Source organism: Stenella coeruleoalba (assembly GCF_951394435.1).
Source record: "Stenella coeruleoalba genome assembly, chromosome: 3".
Classification (NCBI taxonomy): Eukaryota; Metazoa; Chordata; class Mammalia; order Artiodactyla; family Delphinidae; genus Stenella; species Stenella coeruleoalba.
Window position 1 is genome coordinate 114,413,146 of NC_137148.1, and position 23,702 is coordinate 114,436,847.

The following is a 23,702-nucleotide window of genomic DNA, read 5'->3' on the forward strand; positions in this document are numbered from 1 at the left end:
AGAGAGGGTGTGGAGAAAAAGGAACCTTCTTTCACTGTTGGTGGGAATGTAAACTGATACAGCCATTGTGGCAAACAGTATGGAGCTTCCTTAAAAAGCTAAAAATAGAATTACCATACGACCCAGCAATCCCACAACTGGGCATATACCCAGAGAAAACCATAATTCAAAAAGACACATGGGGCTTCCCTGGTGGCGCAGTGGTTGAGAGTCCGCCTGCCAATGCAGGGGACACGGGTTCGTGCCCCGGTCCGGGAGGATCCCACGTGCCGCGGAGCAGCTGGGCCCGTGAGCCGTGGCCGCTGGGCCTGCACGTCCGGAGCCTGTGCTCCGCAACGGGAGAGGCCACAACAGTGAGAGGCCCGTGTGACGCAAAAAAAAAAAAAAAAAAAAAAAAAGACACATGCACCCCAGTGTTCATTGCAGTACTATTTGTAATAGCCAGGACATGGAAACAACCTAAATGTCCATCGACGGATGTGGTACATATATATACAATGGAATATCACACAGCCATAAAAAGGAACGAAATTGGGTCATTTGTAGAGACGTGGATGGACCTAGAGACTGTCATACAGAGTGAAGTCAGTCAGAAAGAGAAAAACAAATATCGTATATTAATGCATACTTGGAATCTGAAAAAATTGGTATAGATAATCTTATTTACAAAGCAGAAACAGAGACACAGATGTAGAGAACAAACATATGGATACCAAGGGGGAGGGGGTGGGATGAATTGGGAGATTGGAATTAACATATATACACTATTGATACTATGTATAAAATAGATAACTAATGAGAACCTGCTGTATAGCACAGGGACCTCTACTCAATGCTCTGTGGTGACCTAAGTGGGAAGGAAGTCCAAAAAAGAGGGGATATATGTATACATATAGCTGATTCACTTTGCTGTACAGTAGAAACTAACACAATATTGTAAAGCAACTATACTCCCATAAAAATTTTTTTAAAAAGAAAAAGAAACAGGCTGTGCAAAACACTAGGGTCCTTTTCCCAGTTACCCAGGAGAACTATGATACCATCAGCTGGGGGCAAGGGTCTGAGCAGTCAGCTTCTAACTATGGGACTCACCCTCCCCCAGCCCAGAATAATATATATCACAGCAAAAATCTGGGGGCATAACCCTGAAGGGGAAACTGAACCCAGAGGAAGCAGAAGAGACTGCCACAGCAGGAAGAAAAAGGCCCATTCTAAACAGGAAATCAAATAGGGTGGAAAGAGGTCGTGCTCCAGCCCAGCAGAGGCATGCTGTGTCCACCTTCGCCAGGGGTATGAAGACTTATCAGAAGGCCATCGTCGACCTTAAAAGTAGTTCCTCTTTTAGACAGCAATTTGGCAGTATCTTTTTTTAATGCTCACTCTCTTTCAGCTACTTTATGCTGCTAAGATGGTACCCTACAGGTACAAGCTCACTATTACTTACAAAGCAGCAAGTTTCCTCCAAAATATTACATAAAGTAATTCTTGCTAAAGCATTTTATATAAAAGAAAAAAACTGGTAACATTAATGTTCATCAAGAGAGGACTACTTAAATAAATTGTAGTTCATTACAGTTCATCCCTATGATGCAGTAGACAAAAAGAGTAAGATGTAGCCATACACAAGGGTCTGCCAAGAACTCCAAGATATTGTACTAAGTAAAAAAAAAAATTTTTTTAAGTATAATGAGTACAGAAGGCTTCTATTTGTGTAAGTTAAAAAGCGTAATATATACATATTTTGTAGGGATACCCAAGAGAGTGCCCTGCTCCCTTAAGAGGGCCTGGGAGAAGATCAGCTGAGCATTTTATACCTTGTGTCCTGTTTGAAACTTTTATCATGGGTACAAGTTGCTTTTATTGAATACATTCTCTAAAGTTTTAAAATAATGGTATAGAAATATGTCTGCTGACACGGAAAGTTGTTCAGAATATACTGCTAAGATTTTTTTAGGCTGGAAAACATACACGTGGAATGAAAAAGACTGGGAAAGCTATATACCAGGGCGCTGCCCGTGACTCCCACTGGGTAGGATTGTGGCGCTTTTCCTGCTCTTTCTGCCTGTCGGCTGCTTCTGTAATAATCACAGGTGGTTTTGTATTAAGATAGCAATAACAATAGCAATAATAACAAAAAGAAAGCTCATCTTAGAGAAGGAAGAGGAACAGAATTGAGGCACAGCTTGGGGCTATGGACAGGTGAAGGCAGAGGCCAGCTGGCCAGAGACTAGGGAAGAGGGGGAGGCAGGACATACCCAGCTGTGTATCTGCATACAGAGAAACCACAATCAGAAGCTCTGGAAATGGTCCTCCTCCCCCAAAGTGCAAGCAGTCTGCAGCAGGGGCAGTGGTGGTGACCCGAGGAGTCCCATCTCTCCACCAGGTCCCAGCTCTGAGGCTCTCTTACTACAGATGGCGTGAGTGGCAGGGAGGCTCCAGAGCACGGCCCTGGGTGGCACCTACTTCTGCAGGGGGCTCACCTCCCTGTCCCCCTGACCCCGAAACCATCCTGGAAACAAGGCAGGATGAACTACCCCCATCAGAGAGAGAAGAAAACAGGCCTAGGGCCACTTAGCTCCAAAGTGTTGGCTGGTGTGACCCCTGGTTCTGAGCTGGAGGGTCTCCTCGTAGTCTGTGGGCTAAAATACCTCCTAACTCGAGGCATCGGGCCAGGGAAGCCTGTGACCGCAGGGGCTGACACTGCCCCTTGTGTGCGACTCTGGCCGGTATCCACACCCCCACAGTTAAAAGGGGACGAGGTGGCTGCTCTGTCTCAGCAGGCAGCAATGGCAGAGCCGCCAGGTTCCATCTCAAGTCAATCGGTGCAAGATCAAAGACACAAAGCAGGCCCACAGCAGTGGGTGGGTGCAAGGGAGTGAGCACAGATAATCATTTTTTATTTCCTTCTCTAAGCACTTCACCGTGTGAAGTCTTACCTTCACACTGCTTCTTCTGTCTCCTCATCACGGTCTCATCAACCTCTGCGTTACCACACTACCTTAAAAATATGATTTTTATTTTCCCTGCTGCGCACAGCTGACAGCTGCAAAGAAAACTATCCAGGAGCTGGTCCCAGGCTCCACAGAAGGCCTGAACGACAGGCAGAAGGCTCTCAGCCCTAAGTCACGCTGACCGAGACAGGGAAAGGAGGAGGACTCATGCGTGCAGTGAGGGGGCTGCCTCCACGTGCTCCTGGGAGGCAGCCTCCCAAGGGGGAAGAGAAGATATCCACGTCTCACTTCTCCACCCCAAGATGACTAAACACCCCACATCTAGCAGAGACAGCTGGCCGTCTGTCTACACTACTTGGTTGTTGGGATTTGGTAATTGCATGGCACAGACTTCAAGGCTCACACTTCCGATGGAAAATGCCAGCTCTAGCCACCAACACTCCACAGCTACTGATTCACAGAGCCACCCTACATCCAAACTGGGCCTGGAAGCCACAGAATGTAGCAGTTAAAAACATGGCTCTGGAGTAAACACTGTCTGGGTTTGAATCCTGTCTGTCTCTTCCAAATGACCTCAACAAATTACTTCACCCCTCTGTGCCTTAGTTTCCTCAGCTGTTGTATGCATTAAATGCACATAAAATGCTTAGCCTAGGATGTGACCCAAAGTAGAGCTTAGTAAATGCTAGCTAAAAGTAATTCACCAGGACACTGCCTACACACACCCACAATGCTGCAGAACCCAATCACCACGCCCAGATCAGGACCTAAGAGCACCAAGACCACGATATGTTCCCAACTGCATCCTCCCCACTCTCACACAGGTGAGTCTCACCATCAGACAGTGAAAAGGGCAAAGGGAGAAAACACAGATTTTGAAAGTAGGGGAGAGCCAAGCCAGAAGAACCTGGGAGCCTTTGTTAAAGGGGGGGTTCGGTACACGGCCCAAACCTCAGACGACCTTGTAAGCCAACTACAAAAGGATGTGATACCTGCTGTGTGCATGCAAGCACGTGCACTCTATAGAAGGAGAGGGCTGGGGAGGGGAGACCAGGAAGAGAGACAGAGACCTTCTGGCGTCTAAGCACTGTCCCTTTGCCACTGCACCAGCAGATGTCCACAAGCTGACCTGGGCCTTGGCCAAGCTCTCAGCTCCTGCTGAAGCAAAGTCTGAACACATCCCTCAAGAAAGTGGCTGGACTAGAGAGGGCTGGACTAGCAACGGCTCCCTGAGAACAGAAAGGAAGTGGGGTACAACACTGGGAAAGGCAGACACAGGAGGGACAGCAGAGAAACAGGAGAGTCAAGGATTAGGGCCAGGAAGAGTCAGAAGAATTCAGAATTGAGGTGACTGGGGAACGTCCTTCACAAAAATCATCATCACTGACATCATCCTAACAACTGGTCCCATTTGTGTCCTCAGAAACAAACCTCAGGAAGAAATGAGAGTCTGTGTAGGCTCCTGGGGTCTGGGGCTTGATGAGAGCAAAAAAGGATGCTGAAAAACAGAAGAAATGCTTGTTGACTTGTGGATCAAGGGGCTAACACAGCACAGGGAGCTGGCAGGTGGGCAGCCAGCAGGCCCTCAGTTAACTTCCCGACATTAGCTGGACACGACACACAGAACAGACAGCAGCTATGCTGGCATTTGTTTGGGCAGGGGGAAGAATGAGAGGCTTTACTGCAAGGGAAGGAGGTGGCCGTGACTGAATCTATTGATTCATGTGACCAGATCTGTTTCCTAGGTCACTCATGACCTTCGTCCTCAAGTTGAAATAAATACCAATGAAGACTTCTTTCCAGCTAAACATGGTGGGCTGAACATTCATGTTCATCACTACTCCCTCTGAAAACCCCATTAAAATAGCAAGATGACAAGCTCTAGCAGGGAGAATGTCTCCAAGGAAAATAAAATGGACTCAACAGATTATCTGATATACTGAGAAGACTGTTCAGTGTATCTGTCTTACAAGAGTTAGCAGTTGTAGCAGTCACTGTGTAAAAGAAAAAGCATTTTATTAACTGCCTTACTGAATAAAAAGTTTTCTGATAAAAAACTAATTATAACTTATCTCAGCGGTAGAAATGATGTTAGAAGAATAAAGAGAGGGGGAACAGTGTATGTATATGAGGGGGACGTCTATGAAAGCACAATTATTCTCCTGTGAGAAGTCAACAGATAACATCTAAAACTATTAAGTCCAAAAATAGTGGTACAAACGTTTTATTTAGGTAAAGAGAGGTAAATATCAGACAAAGCAGCTTTTAGCTAAATCAGCACATGTATTTTAATTCTTTTAGAATTGCAAGTGAGTGGTTCTAGACAGCAAGACTTCATGTGGAAAAGCAGAGCAGGAGACTCTTATCATTATAAGCCTTGCAATAGTATTTGACTTTTCCAAATCGTGGTCATAGAACACATTGGTCAAAATAGAAATTTTCCTAAATGACAAAGATTTATTTCAAGACCTAGGCCAAATTACTCTTCCCCCACGAAGTCTTCTCAGATCTCCTTCCTCTTCTCTCGTGAAAATCACCGTCTGCACCATTCACCCGACAATTAATCACATTCCACTTGGCAATGAGCTGAACTCTTCTATTGTTAATTATCTTTCCACCTGTGTCTTGTCTCCCTGACTAAATTATAACTTGTTCATAGCAGAGCGCACTTCTCATCATCTTTGAGGAGTCCACCACAGACCAGGTTATTAAATCCACAAGTTCAGAGAGGTACAGCCACCCCACTCCCCATTACCTGCATAAGCGTTGGCCTGCTGCAGGAGGTCGGTACAGGTGTGCACGTCTGCAAACGCGCGGATACCCAGGCAATTGGTGGGATGCAACTGAGACTGCAGGAAGTCACAGCAGTTCTGGCGAACATCCATGAGCTGCAGCAAGCTGGCTGCTGGGAGCAGCACCTGGAAGAGAAGGTGACATTCTGACTTGCAGGATCCCACCACCAGGGTCTCATCTCTCCAAAGCAGTGTTCTAATCAGACCACACCCAAGCTCAAGGTCTTTGCACGGCTCTCCACTACCTGCCCAAGTAAGTCCAAACTTCTCGGCCTGGACTTTGAGGCAAGCCCAGCCTTAGTCCCCACTACTCTCCACTTCATGGACCCTAAGCCCAACAGATTCTCTGTCTCCCTACAGACCAGCAGTGCCTCCCAGTGGCTAATGTGTATATGAATTCCCCTTGGGATCTTATTAACATGCAGATTCTGACTCAGTAGGTTTAGGGTGGGGCCCAAGAGCCTCCATTTTGAATGAGTACCCAGGCTATGCTTGCAGCTGCTGGTCCATGAACCACACTTTGAGTAACAAGACCCTTATAGGCTGAGTGTTTGTGTGCCCCGCAAAAGTTTATACGTTGAAGCCCTAACCCCAAATTTGGGCGGTATTTGGAGATAGGTTAAAGGAGGTCAGAAGGGTGGGGCCCTAATCCATCAGGGCTGGTGCCCTTATAAGAAGAGAAACAGATACCAGAGTTCTCTCTCTCTCTCTCTCTGTCTACCATGCAAGGACACAAGGAGAAGGTGGCCTTCTGCAAGCTAGTAAGAAAGCCCTCACCAGAAACTCAATCAGCTGGAACCTTGATCTTGTACTTCTAACTTCTAACACTGTGAGAAAATTAGTTTCTGTTGTGTAAGCCATCCACTCTGTGGTATTTTGTTACAGCAGCCCAAGCTAAGACAAACTGGTCCTCCTACCTGGAGAATCACCTGGAGAATTTTTAAAATACTGATGCCTGGGTCTCACCCCCAAAGATTCAACTTAATAGGAATGGGGTGTAGCCTGGACAGTGAGATATTGCTAAAGTTCCCCAGGTGCTTCTAATATATAGCCAAGTTTAGAACCACTGCCCTACAGCCTTTAGCTACTGTCTTCACTCAAAGGTCTTTATTGACTTGTTCACAAGCTCATTCACCATTTAATTACTGAGCACCTGTGGGCCTGCCTTTGTGATTCAGTGGTAGGTAAGCAAGAGAAATCAGACCCCTGATCTTATAGAGTTTATCATCTACTGGAACAAGAGCATCATCCCCAAATCCACTGGGACTCAAACAGATACACTCTACTCTCCCATCCAACAGATAAATAATAAAGAACATTTCTGAGTACATTCTCAGCAAAAGGAGAGCTAAGTTTCCTTTTAAAAGGCCATGAGACACATGAGTATTTATACTGTATCCTGGAAGACAGAAATAGTTCCTGCTCAGGTGTGTGTGCATGTGTTTTTCCTAAAAGCCAGGGAAGACTAGCTTGAACAGGCCAGATGGGCGCTCAGACTGTCAACCCTGGTCAAGCTCCCTAGGGCTTTGCCACAGCTACCAAAGCCTGCCCTCGGATCAAAAACCATGATCATTGTCAGAGTCCTTCTTGACACCAGCTCTGCTACCCCTCCCTCCCGACCCTGTGGGAGGGGTAGATGTTCTGAGAGTGACTTAACAAAAAGAAATTCAGAAAAAAAAAAAATCAGAGCAGAACAGTTTGGCTTGAGACTGCATCACTCAGGGACCCCCAGCATCCATTTCACCCCAAAACAACCCCTGTGTCCTGGGCCTTTGCTCTCAGCTGCCCCCCTGACTCTCAGGGAGAGTGTCTAGGCCAGCCAGACTCCAGGTATTCCCAACCACACGGGCTTGCCCAGGAAGACAAGGGCTGCAGATGCATTTGATTTCTTGACTCAGGGCAGTACAAACTTTTTTTTTTCTTTTTTGAGTGATTTAAATTCTGGAGGCTGACGGTCTCCCAAAACAGCTCTGAGCCTCATCTCTAGCCCTCCTCACCTCCATGGGCTAAGGCCAAAATCTCTGCCCCACTTCCCATTCTTGGGCCTTGTCCCACCACTAGGGTAACCAGCCATCCAGGTTTGCCCCGGACTGAAGAGTTTCCCAGGACACAGGACTTTCAGTGCAAAAACTGGGGCAGTTAGCCACCCTTCCTCATTCCTGCCCGCACACAGATGCCACCAAGAGCCTCCACTAACAGTGGTCCTGCTCCCAAGCTTAAAAGCCTGCTCTCAAAGGGAAGCTCTTCCTACCTGCAGGCTTAAACCTCTCCCTCACGATAGCCAAAGTCTAGAAAACATCTCCTCTCTCCTTCCTCTGCCCTCTCTCTTCCACTACCCTATGTCCCCAGCAATACAACAGTAAATTACCATCCTGTCCTTGGTATTTTCTGAACCACTGATTCATTCCAGAGAAGGAAAAAGATAAGATCACCCGTTCTGGAGACTTTGAGACCGTAAGTGAACATAGCCAGGCTCCAAATCTGACCACCTGAGCTCCATCCCCACTAGACAGCCACGTCCCCACGGAGCAGCCATAAACTGGGAAACTCAATTAACCTGTGAGCTTGCTCAGCCTAGCCAAACAGATTCCAGGACCAGATTAGTCTCTCCCTGAGAGTTAAGTGGAGAACCATTAACCATTCTTGCTGAATACATACCAGGAATGGAAAGTCGTGTTCCAAACCCCCAAATGACCTCCATGACACCCGCCCTGACCAGCACCAGCTATAAACCCTAGAGTTAGGGCCATTGGTTGACCAACCATCCTGGTTTGCTCAAACTTTGCCAGTTTTAGCACTCAAAGTCCTGTGTCCCAGGAGAGCCCTCAATCCTGGGCAAACTGGGCTGGTTGTTCACCCCAGAGACCAGAAACTCGTATCCAGTTACACTAAGAAACCCTGGTGGAGAGGAGTAATCCAATGCTGTCCAGCATACACCCTACTTCGGGCGTGGCAAGCCCCCAAGGGTCAGGTGTGATTAGAGGCTGCAATGGACAGCAGCCCTTTAGGTCCGCAGAGGAGGAATTTCTGAGAGTCCAATCCGCCCCCAGATTGCATACCCGCCAAGCCAAGATGCGATCACGCCAGGGACACACGCCTCCTCCGCCTCCCTGTCCTCTTCTCCCCCACAAAGACAGCCGCAGTTTGGGGCTTAATTTTTCAAGCTCGTGACAACCATCCAAAGAAATGAAATAATAAATACTTTCTGAACACATTCCTTAGATTATACTTTCAGTTTTTAGAACCTCCCTGGATAGAGCTACCCACACAGCTTTCAACTTTCCTACTGTTCACAAAACCCACTTCGCAGACAAAAATGATCAGGCTTTCCACCTCTCCATACACCCTCCTCCCATCCTCTTTGGGTCCACTTCTGCCCGAAAGCATTCCCAAGGTGACTTCCCAAAATGAGCGGGGCTGGTGGTTTCTCTAATTGCCCCTTCCCTCCTTTGTCTTTGATCTTATGCTGCGATCCACTTGCTTCATACAGGAAGGCATGAAGAAAAGCAAAGGGATTCAGAATGCTGAGGAGGGTTTAGAGGCTGGAGGATGTATCACTGCTCAAATGCTGAGTCTCAGGGATAAACAGGGGTCTGGTCCAGTAGGGCTCTAGGGGCTGCACACAAGGCGAGTCAACACAAATCCCCACAGGCTACAAAAGAAAAGAGAGTGAAAAACGTCCAGGAGGTGGTCTTTGCTTCCCTCTCCCACAACAAGGGCTAAAAGAGGATTTCCTCTTCTCTTATCTTGCCTGCAACTCGACTCCCTCAAGCGGCAGCAGTAACAAGATTAGGAACAAGAGGCCAAACTCAGGTCCTCAGCTTGGAAGCAAGACTGTCCTGGTGGAATCACTAGGGCCGTGCTGCTTGGCCCCTGGAAGAAGATTGAGACCTGAGAAGGAGCAGTTGGCTGGAATCGCTGCAGGAAGAGAAGACGACCCTGGGTTAAAAGCTTTCAGCTTGGCTCTCGCCGTCTCAGCATTTTGGTGCTGGGAAAACAGGCCCTGGAATGACCCTCAGCAGAGAGTTTACAGGTTCCCCTCCAGCTTGCAAATGGCTTCCCTCCATTTTTCACATGCAGGCACTGTTTTGTTTTTTTTCCTCTCCCTCGGATAACATGAAAACACAGCAGAGGATATCCCGTCACAGAGTTTAGTTTCCTTTAACAAAAACAAAAGGAAATGCCCTGCCTCAGAATGTACCTACTCCTGGAATTTCAGAGAGGCAGGGCCATGCACAGAGGGAGGGTACCAGCCAGAGGGCCAGGTGGCAAGGCTGCCCAGGGCCTCTGCCCACACCACACAGCAGGGGGTCTGCCTCTGCCAGCACCAGGCATGAGGCCTGGCACAGAAATAGTGCTAAATAAAAATCTACTGAGAGAAAGAAGGGAGAGAGAGAGAGAGAGAGAGAGAGAGAGAGGTGTACAGATAGATGAACAGGAGAGCTAGCAAAAAGTACTGTGATTAAATGTGTCACTTAGAATAATTTTTTAATTTTTTTATTGAAGTATAGTGTCACTTAGAATATTGACTTCTCCACTTACCAGCCATGTGACTAAAGGCAAATAACCTCTCTTACCTCTGACTCCTCAACAGTAAAATGAAAATAATAGTACTGCCTTAAAGGCTTGTTGTTGGGCTCAAATGAGATAATACATTTAAAGCAGCTAACCCTGTGTTTGGTGCATAGGAATTCGTCAGTTAAACTGGTTTTTATTATTATTAATTATTACGAGCTGAAGTCAAGATTCTGATCATTCATTTAACGAGAAACTCGAGTTGACCACATCAACAGGGCATAGTGAGCTGGAGAGAGCTGGATTCAAACCCCAACTCCACCCCTTACTACCTGTGTGACCGTGGGTACTACCCACTTAACCCCTTGGAGCATCAGTTCCTTCAACTGTAAGAGAAGAATCATAGTAGAACCTTCTAGTGATGGTTACGATAATTAAATGAAATAATGCATGTGAAATAATCAACACATGCTTGTCTTACAATGAGTATCAATAAGTAACAGTTACGACTTGTTACCTCCACCATAGAAGGGCAGCTCAGACTCTCCAAGGTATGTGTGGCTGGGAAGAGATTTAGGGCATCATCTCCCAGTCACTTAACCAAGCCCCAAGTCTCTGACCCTTGTTTCCCCAGGTGCCTCCATGCTCACCGCCTCAGTGCACCAAATCCTCAACACACACTGTCCTCACAGCTTGTGAGCAACTCTCAGCAGGTACATCAGAGCAGTAAGAAGCAACCACATTTTGATCTAAACTTTCTCTTCTCAACTTTTTTTGTTTTGTTTTCCCCCAAGGTCACCCCTGACCAAACCATAGTTTAAAGTGAGGGATAAAAAGGAAAATAGTTCATATATCTGACTGATTCCAAACAATGCAGTTTCCTGAAGGTTCCACATTGTACTTCTCAGGAGAGCCCCTGAACATGCAGCCCCCTCCCTACTCCCACATACAAATGAATGCAACAGGCCCCTCCAGGGGCTCACACGCCAGCAGGGACACAGACAGGTGGAAGAGGAGGCAGGCCTGACCTCCCAGACCTTCCTTCAAGACCCAGCACACAAAACACTTCCTCAGTGAGGCCTGCCCTGACCATCCTCATCAAGGGGGTGATGACCATTGCCTGCTTCCTGGGTACCTCCACCCTGGCCCCTACCACACTGGAGGGCATGCATTTGCCTGGCCACCTGTCTCCACCTTCAGACTATGTGCTCCTTGATGAAAAAGCTTCTGTGTTCACAGTGCTCTCTGTGCCCATACTGCCTGTTGGCACAGGGTGGCACTCCTCTAAGTGCTTTACCTATAGTAATTCATTTAACCTTCATGCCAACCCTATGAGGTTAAGTACGATTATTATGCCCATAATACAGACAAGAATACTGAGGCACAGAGAGGTTAAGGACCTTCTTGGGGGTCACACAGCTAGAAAATGGTGGAGTCAAGGTTTGAAGGCAGACAGTCTAACTCATGACCACCCAACAGAATGGGTACTATTATGATTCCTGTTTTACAGATGAGAAAACTGATCCTTGAGGCAGCATGTCAGGGAGGGTATCAGAGAAGCTCTAGTAGAAAGGAAGCAGAACAAACCAGAGGCTGGCAGAGTAAGTGTCTTCTCTGATCAGAGGTCACTGAGTCCCATGCCCTCACTTTACAGTCAGGAGACTGACCCCCTGCAGTGGGAAAAGGCAAGAATAAGAGTACTGTGTGAATGAACGTCAAAGCTGAGGCCTGGACCCAGGTCTCCATTCAGACTTGATTCCTGCCTCATCTTTAGTTCTGCATGCCCTCTGAACCTGCACGTCTTCACGCTGGCTCCCTCCCCACGACGCTACAAAGTAGTTTTTAAAAGTAATGGTGACGCCATTTTCCCCAGAGTCCTCGGATTACGCTATCTGTTGCTACCTGCCTTAAGGTAGCTGGTGCTGTAGAGACCACCACTGGGTTAGACCAAAGTTGCAAAGATAAATACCCAGCCAGGCAAAAAGGATCCAGAATGGAACATCTTCTAACTACCTAAGCTTTTAAACACTTTGTACTTTACAGGGAAAAAAAGCTTATTAAATAAACACATGTAGAAAAGGGAGAAAAAAGCTGGTTCCAATTATACAAGTCTACAATCTCCCCTAAACAGTGTTTTAAGTTTGTTTGGTTTTGTTTTGTTTTAGTGACCTAAAACAACAAACAAATTTATTTTCTTACATCTGGAAGTCGGAAGTCCCAAATGGGTTTCACCAGGCTAAAATCAAGGTGTCAGCAGAGGTGAGCTCCTTCTGGAGGTTCTGAGGGAGAATACGTTTCCTTGCCCTTCAGGCTTCTAAAGGCACCCACATTCCTTGGCTCATGGCCTCCCTATCTTCAAGGCCAGAAACATCAAACTGAATCCTTGCCAGGTCACATCGCTCTAGTTCTCTCATTCCACCTCCCTCTTCGATTTAAACACCCCTAGCTATTACCCTGAGCCCACCTGGATAATCCAAGCTAATCTCCCATCACATGTTCAGCTGATTAGCAACATTAATTCCATCTGCAATATTAATTCCTCTGACATTCACCCTAACATATTCACAAAATTCCAGGGGTTAGAACACGAACATCTTTGGGGGCTACTATTCTGCCTACCACACTGTATGATTAATAAGTTACTGATATACCCTAATGCGAGATTTTTAAAAATTATTTATACCCCTGCATATTTTTAGGTTGACATCTAGCATTATTCATTAGAGTTGAAAGGATGTAATTTCTGGCATTTTGTGAATCTTAATATTTATATCAGTCTCAAAAGTACCTAAATGAATTTAAATGTCATGGTGATTTGAAATCACTATCACCCATTAAAAAAATTTTTTTCCATACATGCCCTATACATATTTTATACTAAGTTACTTTGCACTTACTGTTACTGCCCAAAAGTCATTCAGCTGTTTAAATTCCGCTGCTAGACCTAGTATGTAACCATGACCTCGCCCACTCTACTCTGGATGGGAAAGACCAAAAATAATGGAATGGCTATGCATTTTACTGTGTATAAAATAAACCTCAATTTTAAAAGGGCAGGGGAGGATTATACCAGATCACTGTAGAAACTGTGCCACCCAAAAGTCTGTCTAGGGGCCAGAGACAAAAGCAGTCTGTACCTTGAGGCAGGCTCTGCAGGCCCAAATGCAGGGTGCGTCAGACCCTCAGTCTGCCTGTGCCCTGACACCCCCAGCAGAGTACCCTTCACCACGCCAAGCTAACTTCCATTCATCCTGCAGTCCTCAGCTCAAATCTTGTCTCCTGAAAGAGCCCTTCCTAGATTCCCTCCTTCATCCAAATTGTTCCTTTCCTTCAAAGGACTTATCACAATTTGTGCATAAACATTACTTGTGTGCTTATTTGGTGAGTGTCCATCTTCACCCCTAGACCACAAATTCCATGAAAGCAGGCAATGGAATGACCTCTGCTCACTGGTACAAACACAGCGCCCAATAAAGTGTCTGGCATGTAAGAGGCACTCAAACATCTGAGCCAAATGGAATCAATACACGATTATCAATTCGGCCTCCCAAATACCTCAATCCTAGAAGAGGGGATGGTGTTCTGGATAAGGGAAATAGGCATTTTGGTCACCAGAGAGGTATCGGCCTATTCACCTAAATAAGGTGAAATTTTGCTTTAAAAAAAAAAAGAAGGAAGAAAAAACCTCCATATCCCACACAATTTCCATTACTTTAATTAAACAGTAAAATCCTTAATGACAAGAAATAGTGTATCCTGCGTCTGTGTTTGGCCTGGTGACTCATAGCGTTCCAGCGTGGGCCACACCCTCAACCATCTTCCCTTCTGAAGCATGACGCTGATGTCTCACGTCCCCACAGTAAAGATCCACACCTTTAGGTGAAGCAGTGTCTTCACTGGCTCCTATTTCAAGGCTCCAGATGGCTTGGGATGAGGGCAGGGTGGCGAAAGGAGGAAAAGGCACAGACAACATGTCTCAGAGCAACATGCCCCTACTGACACTCAAGCCTGGTGCTTGGCACCTCCACAGGCTCAGAGGCATTTCGCTGACGAACAGTTAGACAAGAAAGACTTTTAACAGCCTCACAAGCCAATACTCAAAATCCCTGAGATGAGATAATGACTGAGGAGAAAAGGGGTCACCCAGGCTTCTAATTCTTCCTTTACCAACACTTTAAACCAGCATGAGTTAAAGACTTTCTGCTCTGGAGCCCAAGCTCATTCAGAGGGATTTTGGCCTAGTGGTTAAGAACGTGGGTCCCATGGTCAGGCAGGCAGGAGTCTGACGGTCGTTCACCCTGGCCATGTGACCCAGGGCAAGTCACCTACTCTCTCTGGAGCTTCAGTTTCCTCTCCAGTTACCAACTGAGTTGTTGTGAGGGTTAAATGAAATGATGATGTAAAACAGTGGGCCCCGAACATACAATACACTGAGCTATTAGTTGGAGCTGAATTTACCTGGACGTTCTCTTCAGTCACCTCAATCTCGGCCGTATAGATGTAGTCAATCAGCTTACTCAGGGTCTGCCCATCCACATCCTTGATTTCTATCTTCTTGGCTTTACTCTCAGACATGTCACCTACAGTTCAAAACAAAAACAAAATGGAAATGAACTTGGTGCCTAGGGTGTGCTTAACTTTCACATGGCCTCCTGTCCTGTCTTGGCAACATAAAAGCACTGTCTGTGCTCCCGGAGGCAGCAGAAGGGCTCAGGCCCAGAGGAAGATAGACCAGCTGACATCAAGGTCACAACAACTCTGGGTCTGTGATCATCCACAAACCCAATTTCAAGCATTCCCCATTCTATCTGTTGCCCATTTCCACTCTGAAGGCAAATCTATATGGGATAAAGCATTCAACCAAGTTACTGCAAACTTGTACACAGGGGCCAGGGAAAGTGAACGAGATATGCACCTGTCCTCAAGAAGGAGCACCTGTTCTAGTAGGGCAGATATATAAAAATATATGAGATGATAAGAGCTTAATAGAGGTATATGCAAAGTACCAGTAGAACAACAATTTCTTAAAAAAACAATTATTGAGTGCAAACTATGGCCAAGCACTGTGCTAAGCACTTTAAACTGTTGCCTATTTTAATCAACAACCTATGAGTGTTATTAATATCATCCCCATATTACAGATGAAGAAACTGAGGCACAGGAGTGTAGGTAATTCATTTTGCCTACAGTCATACATCTAGGAAGGGGCCAGGCTGGGATTGAAAGCAGGGAGTCTGACTCTAGAGCCCCACACTTGTAATCACTATGGTGTATTGAATCCCAAGAATGCAGACGATAGAGCAACAAACCCTGTCTGGGGAATCCAGGAAGGCATCCTAATAGGAGGTCACATTTGAGCTGGGTATTCCACATGCAGCAGAGGTGAGGAAGGACGAGCTGGATGCAGGAATCATCAGTGCAAAGATAGGGAAGTGCCAAAAGTATAAATGTGGGGAACAGTGAGAGGGCAGCACGGCTGGTACGTGGGGTGACAGTGAGAGGAAGGAGGCTGGAGAGGTAGATAGGGGCCAGGACTTGCAGAGCCCAGCAAACCATGCAAATGAGTTTGCACTTTATCCTAAGAGTAGCACCACTGAAAGGTTTTAAACAAGGGAATGACATCAACAGATGGGTGTCTTTGAATGAAATTTTGGATGTACTGGTGGAAGCTGGATCAGAGGCAGGGAGAACAGATGGGAGGCCCTGACAATAATCCAAAAAAGAGAAGACAGAGGCCTGTGAACTAGGGCAGCAGTGGCACCACATGTGCAGTCCCGAGGCCCCTGACTTCAGCCTGCCCTCTCTATACAGCGCACAGCTCTATCTAGAGCCAGCCTCCTTCAACAAGGGCTGCTGATTTCAGAAGGAAAAAACAGGCAAGACATGTGTCTTTGTAGACTGAAATGAAGGGCAACATGACTACTAGAAACAGGGATTCAGAAGTCCTTATGTGAGTGTGAAAACTGAGCCTGGGCGGTTGTTTTCTCTCTGTGGAATCTGTGCACTGGAGCCAAGAAAATAAAGTACAGTACAGCATGTGGGCTGCAGACGCCCACCTCCAAGCTGCATGGACTGCACATGATTCTTCCACCAATCCCCAGTTCCCACCCTGACACAGTTCTAGATATGAATGACTCTGAACAGGAGGGAAGGTGGGGGCGGGGGACCTATTCCAGACGTTGCCGGCTCCCACTGCTGCCAGATCAGGTAGCCCAGAGACCCCCAGTTGGTTCTCTCTGACTGTAGTAGAAGCCAGTGAAAAGTCTTCAGCACAAAGATCCCTGAGACAGGATGAAGAGGCAAAGAGGAAACAGGAAAAGACAGTGGGTTTCTCCTCTGCCTATAAAACAGGCTCTCACAATCTCTTTCTTGAATTTACTCTAAGACAAACAAGAACATACACGCGGGTTTCCCTGGTGGCGCAGTGGTTGAGAGTCCACCTGCCGATGCAGGGACACGGGTTCGTACCCCGGTCCAGGAATATCCCACATGGGGTGGAGCGGCTAGGCCCGTGAGCCATGTCCGCTGAGCCTGCACGTCCGGAGTCTGTGCTCCTCTCACAACAGTGAGAGGCCCGTGTACCGCAAAAAAGAAGAAAAAAAAAAAGAACATACACGCAAGGAAATCAGAAGTTAAATTCATCTCTCCAAACAGCTACTAAGACATTCACAAATAAAGGTCCAGTTGGTAATTATATTGCAAAAGATCATCAAAGATAGCCAATTCTTAGTTTAAGAACTTGGACCTTAGAGGGACTTCCCTGGTGGTACAGTGGTTAAGAATCTGCCTGCCAACACAGGGGACGCAGGCTCGAGCCCTGATCCGGGAAGATGCCCCATGCCGCGGGGCAACTAAGCCCGTGCACCTCAGCTACTGAGCCTGCGCTCTAGAGCCTGTGCTCCTTTATAAGAGAAGTCACTGCAATGAAAAGCCCGCGCATGGCAACCAAGAGTAGCCCCTGCTCACCGCAACTAGAGAAAGCCCACGCGCAGCAACGAAGACCCAACACCCAAAAAATAAATATATAAATAAATTTTATAATAAAAAAAAACTTGGACCTTAGAAAAACGAGCAACCAGCAACCTGACTGCAAGAACCAAGAGACTCAGAAGCCCTTAGTGAGTGTGAAATCAGAGCCTGGCCTGATTGCTTTCTCTCTATGGAATTAGAGCTTGGGAGTCAGCTTAGGGTTCTGTAACTTGGGGGTAAACAAATGGAAACTCCTGAAATTGCATGAAAACATTTGTATATGTGGGCAAAAGTTTGATTTTCTGAGGGGATGAACAAATCATTTTCATCAGTCTCAAATGTCCAAAAAACATTAAAACACAGTTTTCTAGATGGTGGGACTTTGGGAGATTTTTTTTCTTGCTTCTTTATGTGAATCAAAAGTTTCTAATTTCTACATTAAGTACTTAAAACTCCAACAAGCAAGGAAAAAATGGAAAAAAAGAAAACCTAGGGCCTCAGAGACATGTATTTTCTGAGAAATTTACCTTATAGGAAATTGGAGACCTATATAAATCATAAGGACTCATAAAATGCAATTTAATATCTCTATGAACCAGTAGAAATCACTGCACCAAACTAAGACATCAGTTTAAACAAACCCTGAAAGTGGCAGTAATAATAGTTGCTACTACATGCAGGCCCTCAGGGTTTACACACATTATTTCATTTAGCCCTTGCAATGACCCCAGGAGGTACTAGATATTACTTCCATTTTACAAATTATAGAACTGGCATATCAAGAGGCACTTGCACACAGCTAGTAAGATGCAGGGCTTGGATCTGAACCGTGGCCTAACTCTAGACCTCATGTCATTTCTAATAAATCCCTCTATAATTTAAACCTGACCCTAACTAATGGCTTTGATAAAAGTATTCCCAAACAAAGCCTATGTCCAAATTCTGAGCCAACTTATACTTATTACCCAGTAAGCAAGAACGAAGAGAGATGGGATCTTGTCCTCAACACCTAACAGAGTGCGTGACATATAACAAGCACTGAAAAAATATTTGTTGGTACAAGGAAAGAAAGAAAGAAGAGAGGCTTTCTTTTGACACCTCATAAATCCACAGACTCTGATAATTCTAAAGAGGGAGAAATCATCAAAGGCTTGGTCATTCTTACTCCTTCACTCACCTCTGTTACTTTGACAAATATTTCTAGAGAACAGAACATAAGCCCAATAAGTCCTTCTCTATTGAAGGTCAACCCAAGAGAACTGTTCTGCTGGTTTTTCTCAAGAGGCCCAGCCCAGCCACTTCAGACTCTGAACTTTCAGAAAAGAGGAAATGCAGATGGCCAACACCCACATGAAAAGATGTTCAACATCACTATTCATCAGTGAAATGCAAATCAAAACCACAATGAGGTATCATCTCACACCTGTCAGGATGGCTATCATCAAAAAGAACACAAATAACAAATGCTGGTGAGAATGTGGAGAAAAGGGAACCCTCCTACCACTGTTGGTGGGAATGTAAATTGGTGCAGCCACTGTGGAAAACAGTATGGAGGTTTCTCAAAAAACTAAAAATAGAACTACCTTATGACCCAGGAATTCCATTCCTTGGTATACATAAAAAAAAAATTAAAAAAAAAACCCAAAACACTAATTTGAAAAGATACATGCATCCCAATGTTCACAGCAACATTATTTACAATTGCCAAGATATGGAAGCAACCAAAGTGTCGATCAACAGATGAGTGGATAAAGAAGATGTAGTTTATATACACAATGGAATACTACTCAGCCATTAAAAAGAATGAAATTTGCAGCAACATGGATGGACTTGGAGGGTATTATACTACGCAAAATAAGTCAGACAAAGACAAATTCTGTTTGACATCACTTATATGTGAAATCTAAAACATACAACAAATTAGTGAATACAACAAAAAAGAAGCAGACTCACAGATACAGAGAACAAACTACTGGGGAGAAGGTTACTACTGGGGAGAAGGAAGTGGGAAGGGGCAATATAGGGTAGGAGATGAAGAGGTACAAACTATTAGGTATAAAATAAGCTACAAGGATATATTGTACAACACAGAGAATACAGTCAATATTTTATTTATGTATTTATTTATTTTGGCTGCATTGGATCTTTGTTGCTGCGCGTGGGCTTTCTCTAGTTGCAACAAGCAGGGGCTACTTTCGGTGTGGTGTGCGGGCTTCTCATTGCAGTGGCTTCTCTTGTTGCAGAGCACGGGCTCTAGGCACGTGGGCTTCAGTAGTTGTAGCACGCGGGCTCTAGGGCACAGGCTCAGTGGTTGTGGCGCACGGGCTTAGTTGCTCCATAGCATATGGGATCTTCCCAAACCAGGGCTCAAACCCATGTCCCCTGCACTGGCAGGTGTATGCTTAACCACTGCGCCACCAGGGAAGCCCAGTCAATATTTTATAATAACTATAAATGGAGTATAACCTTTAAAAATTGTGAATCACTATATTGTACACCTGTAACTTATATAATATTGTACAGCAACTATACTTGAATTAAAGAAAGAAAAAAAAAGAAAATGTCTGTTTGTTGCACATCTTTTGTCCTCTGTTAACAACATATCCTGTTCTTCCAGATAGATCATGATCTACTCAAGGGCAGATATCTGTTCATTCATTCACTCAACAAACATGTATCAAACAGTCCCCATGGGCAAGGCCCAGAGGACACAGTGGTGAACAAGTCATGTTCCCTGCCCTCATGGAGCTCAGTCTAGTAGAAAGAGGGATAAGTAAACCAACAATTACAAAGTATGTTAAATGCTAGAAAAGGAGGTTCAGCTTAAAGGGTTCTTAAGCAGGGAAGCCTATACCCTGAATTGTATGCAAAATGATGAGTACACAGGAGCACACATTTACTATTTTTTGTGGAAAGAATCCATTGTTTTCATCAGACTGATTCGTAATGGTTAAGAACCACTGATCTAACATGAGATCTGGAGGAGTCATGGTTGTTCAGAAGAGCAGTGAGTATGAGAGAAGAATATTCCAGGCAGATAGAATAGTGTATGTAAAGGTCCAGAGGTAAGAAAGAACATGACCTATTCTGGGACCATAAGAAGCTGAGTCTGGCAGAAGCACAGCATGAAAAGGGAGGAAGGGGGAGAGGAGCTGGAGATACAAGCAGGGTCTGGACCACTTGAAGGCCTTGTGGGCCATGCTGAGAAGTTTATACTTCATTCTAAGGGCAATGGGGAGACCTTGACAGACTTTAAGCAAGTAAGGGATACATTCGATTTTTTCTTTTGGAAAGATCACTAAAGCTACAGCATAGAAAATGGGTTTGGGGTGAGGGAACAAAATAGGAGGCAGGTTGACCAATTAGAAGGCTGCTGCAGTAAATCAGGTGAAAGATGATGGCAGCCTGGATTAAGGGTCTGTGTCTTGAACTTCTTTAAATCCTCAGGCTCTACTTTAGGACCTTGCACGTAGAAGTCTCCAAGAACCATAAAGAGCCCAGGAAAGCAAGTCATGGTTCTCGACATAGCAAGCACACCACATGCACAACAGAGCTCTTTTTAGGTGGAAGATTGCCCAAGGGGGAACAGGAGGGAGGAGGTGCATCTTGAGGAGCCAGGAGGGACAACCTTTCACCATCACAGAAGACTTAGGAAGGCTATGAAATCACTGGCTCATCCTCTAGATCACAGTATAAACCCAACCCTATTATTCAGCCAAAGAAGCCTCAAGAGTGAGAAAGGAATGGTAGAGTGGCTGCGAAGTCTTTCTGAAGGACCAGACATAGACCACCAACCACCCCTACAAAGCTGTATGGCAAAGGGAAGAAAAAGTGCATTCAGGAAGCCTTGTGTCATGGAACTCTTCCTCACTCCTCAGCTGAATCCTTACTGTTTTAATTTAATTTCATGATCTGGGTAAAAAGAAAACAGAAGGTCCTTATCCTTTGCACAGTGATCCTGCATGGGTGTTAAGGTGGTTATTAAACTCTCTTACCACGAACCTTCATCTGTCTAAGTCCTAATATCTGGGTTGCCAACTCATTTGGCTAAAGCTGAGACCTATGTCACATGTTAACATCACATGAGAAAAAGAAATACCCTGTCATGTCCCTGAATCCCAGCTAAACCTCCTGCAGGTGAGCAGCCTATGCCATTTAACTGCAAAAGGCTGACCTCTGTCTCCCGTAAAGTAAGGACATTCCCGGCCCTGCCTTTAAGCCAAGGCTATGTGAGAGTCAAAGGAGATAATGAGAGTCTGAGAACTGTGGCAGCAGGATTCAGCAGAGCTGCAATGATGGATATCACCCCAGCACCCAACCTCCCTGGAATCTCGTCCTTCCTCCACTTGGAAAGGTCTTTCTGCTCAGCTAGGGGCACATGGAGCACCAAGTCAGGAAGGAAATGCCTTCCTGATATGAAACAGAGATGTTTCATATCAACCCTAACCACCATCAGGGCAGCTGGTATCAGAGCCACCCCACACATCCACATGAGCTCTGTAAACTATGATGTGCTCTACACATAATAAGAGTAAACTTTATTAAGTACCTATTCTGTATTGGGTGCCTTATTTCCCTTACCTGTATCTGTTCCCTGGTTATTGTTATTATTGTTTTATTGTTGTTATTCCAGTCTCATAAACAAGCAAACAGGATCATAGAGGTTAAGTGAATTCCCTACAAACCGATCAGGTGCTGGAGTCAGGTCACGATGGCTCCAAAGCCCTTTCCAAGACACCACACCATCTCCCAATGCAAGGTGGCATTACCACCCCTGTGTTTAATCCTCAGCAAAGAGGCCTCTGCATCAATAACTCCAAACCTCCTCTATGAACATTCATAAAACATTTCTTACCAGTGATCCTCCCCAGTGATGATCTAAATTTCAAGGCTGAGCTACTCCAAGTCCAGACAAGTCTACCGCAGATCATCTTGGTCAAATCAGTTGCACCTTAATGGGTGCTGGTGGGTGTCTGAATAGTGGTCTCTTTTCCTAGACACTACAAAGGCGTATGTTGAACTACATCCAAATCAATTCCTGAAAAACTCACCATTTCCTTAGAGGCAAAACCCTCAGAAACCAGACCCTATCTACTCCGACTAATCTCTCAAGGCCCTCTTTATACAAAGAAAGGATTCTACTCCCTAGTGCTCCCTTCCTCCCTGCCCCACTGCCTTGGATTAAGTCTTGCTAAACTGCATGTTACGCAAAGATCTTCAAAAACATCAATACATCATACAAACACTCAGAACACAGACATAGGCCAGGGCCTGGCAGAGTCAGGCATAAAGAAAGGGTGAAACAATGGTTCTATGGGATGAGTGCATGCCTGGAGGTAAGAGGGCCAGGCCCTAATTTTTCTGCTTGAGGCTAGTTGGTGCTCACATTCCAAGCCCCTTGCCTCTTACCTCCAGCACATTCCTGACTCTCCTCCCTATTTCTGTTCACCATATATTCGAAGACACCAGTTGAATATCAGCCTACATCTAATAAAAACCGGACAGTAACTTTTCTTTAAAAAAACAAAGCCGGGGCTTCCCTGGTAGTCCAGTGGGTAAGACTCTGCACTCCCAATGCAAGGGGCCCGGGTTCAATCCCTAGTCGGGGAACTAGATGCCGCATGCGTGCCACAACTAAGAGTTCACATGCCGCAGCTAAGAGTCCGCATGCTGCAACTAAGAAGTTCCCATGTCACAACTAAAAGTCTGCATGCCACAACTAAAAGATCCATATGCCACAACGAAGACCCAGTGGAGCCTAAATAAATAGAAAAATAAAAACAAATAAAAAATTAAAAAGCCAATTTAATCAGCCACTGCATGTAGCACAACAGAGCCAGAAGATGGGACAGCTCACTCCCAGGGCTTCTTTTGGGATGGAGTTCAAATGTCTTTTAGCCATGGTGATGAGCCTAAGACACTTAGTCCACATATTCTTTAGAACTTCGTTCTTTTAACACCATAAAATGGGATTGTTTTCAAAGTTTTGGATGACATGAAGGGATCCATATGGAGTACAAACACTATAGTACACAGAACACATAGAAAAGGGCATGATAAAAAGAGGGAAAAAAAACTGACTGGGCTATTTTGGGGAAATTATCTTCCCCTGGGATGGAGGTGCTAGATGGGGGGATGGGATCAGAGGGAATTTTAAGTATTCCATATTCACAGAGAAAAGGAGGACAAGACCAGCCCTTCTGGCCTCTCCAATCACACTATGCTGAAGGAGTGGAGAGCAACTCAGGTGACTGCCCATCCCAGACCTTCTCACAGGTTGGCTGCCTTTGGACACTCTTCTGTGGGCACTCAGACCTCAGTTTCACACTTATTACAAGTTATTCTGGGAAGGATATGGTCAAGGAGTGGAGCTGGTATTTGGAACCATCACAGGACATTTGGGCAATATGAACTCAGAGGACAAAAAAATAAAAACACTTTAAGCCTCAGTAAAAGATCTTAATCATACCACTCA

The 23,702-nt window shown here is 45.4% G+C and overlaps 1 protein-coding gene across 7 annotated transcripts in view; it reads right to left on the minus strand.

Annotated features, from left to right (window-relative positions):
* The window catches only part of KLHL3 (kelch like family member 3), a 110,585-nt gene that overhangs the window by 55,536 nt on the left and 31,347 nt on the right, over window positions 1-23,702 (minus strand). For 4 of the 7 annotated variants that reach the window (XM_079916661.1, XM_079916665.1, XM_079916664.1 and 1 more), the window contains 2 exons: window positions 14,717-14,838; window positions 5,707-5,869 (listed from right to left, as the gene is read on the minus strand). In XM_079916661.1, coding sequence (XP_079772787.1) covers window positions 5,707-5,869; window positions 14,717-14,838 — 285 coding nt within the window. Of the gene's footprint in view, window positions 1-5,706; window positions 5,870-8,802; window positions 9,428-14,716; window positions 14,839-22,082; window positions 22,377-23,702 lie in introns of those variants that run through there. The other 3 variants (XM_079916662.1, XM_079916663.1, XM_079916666.1) reach the window with 3 other exon arrangements.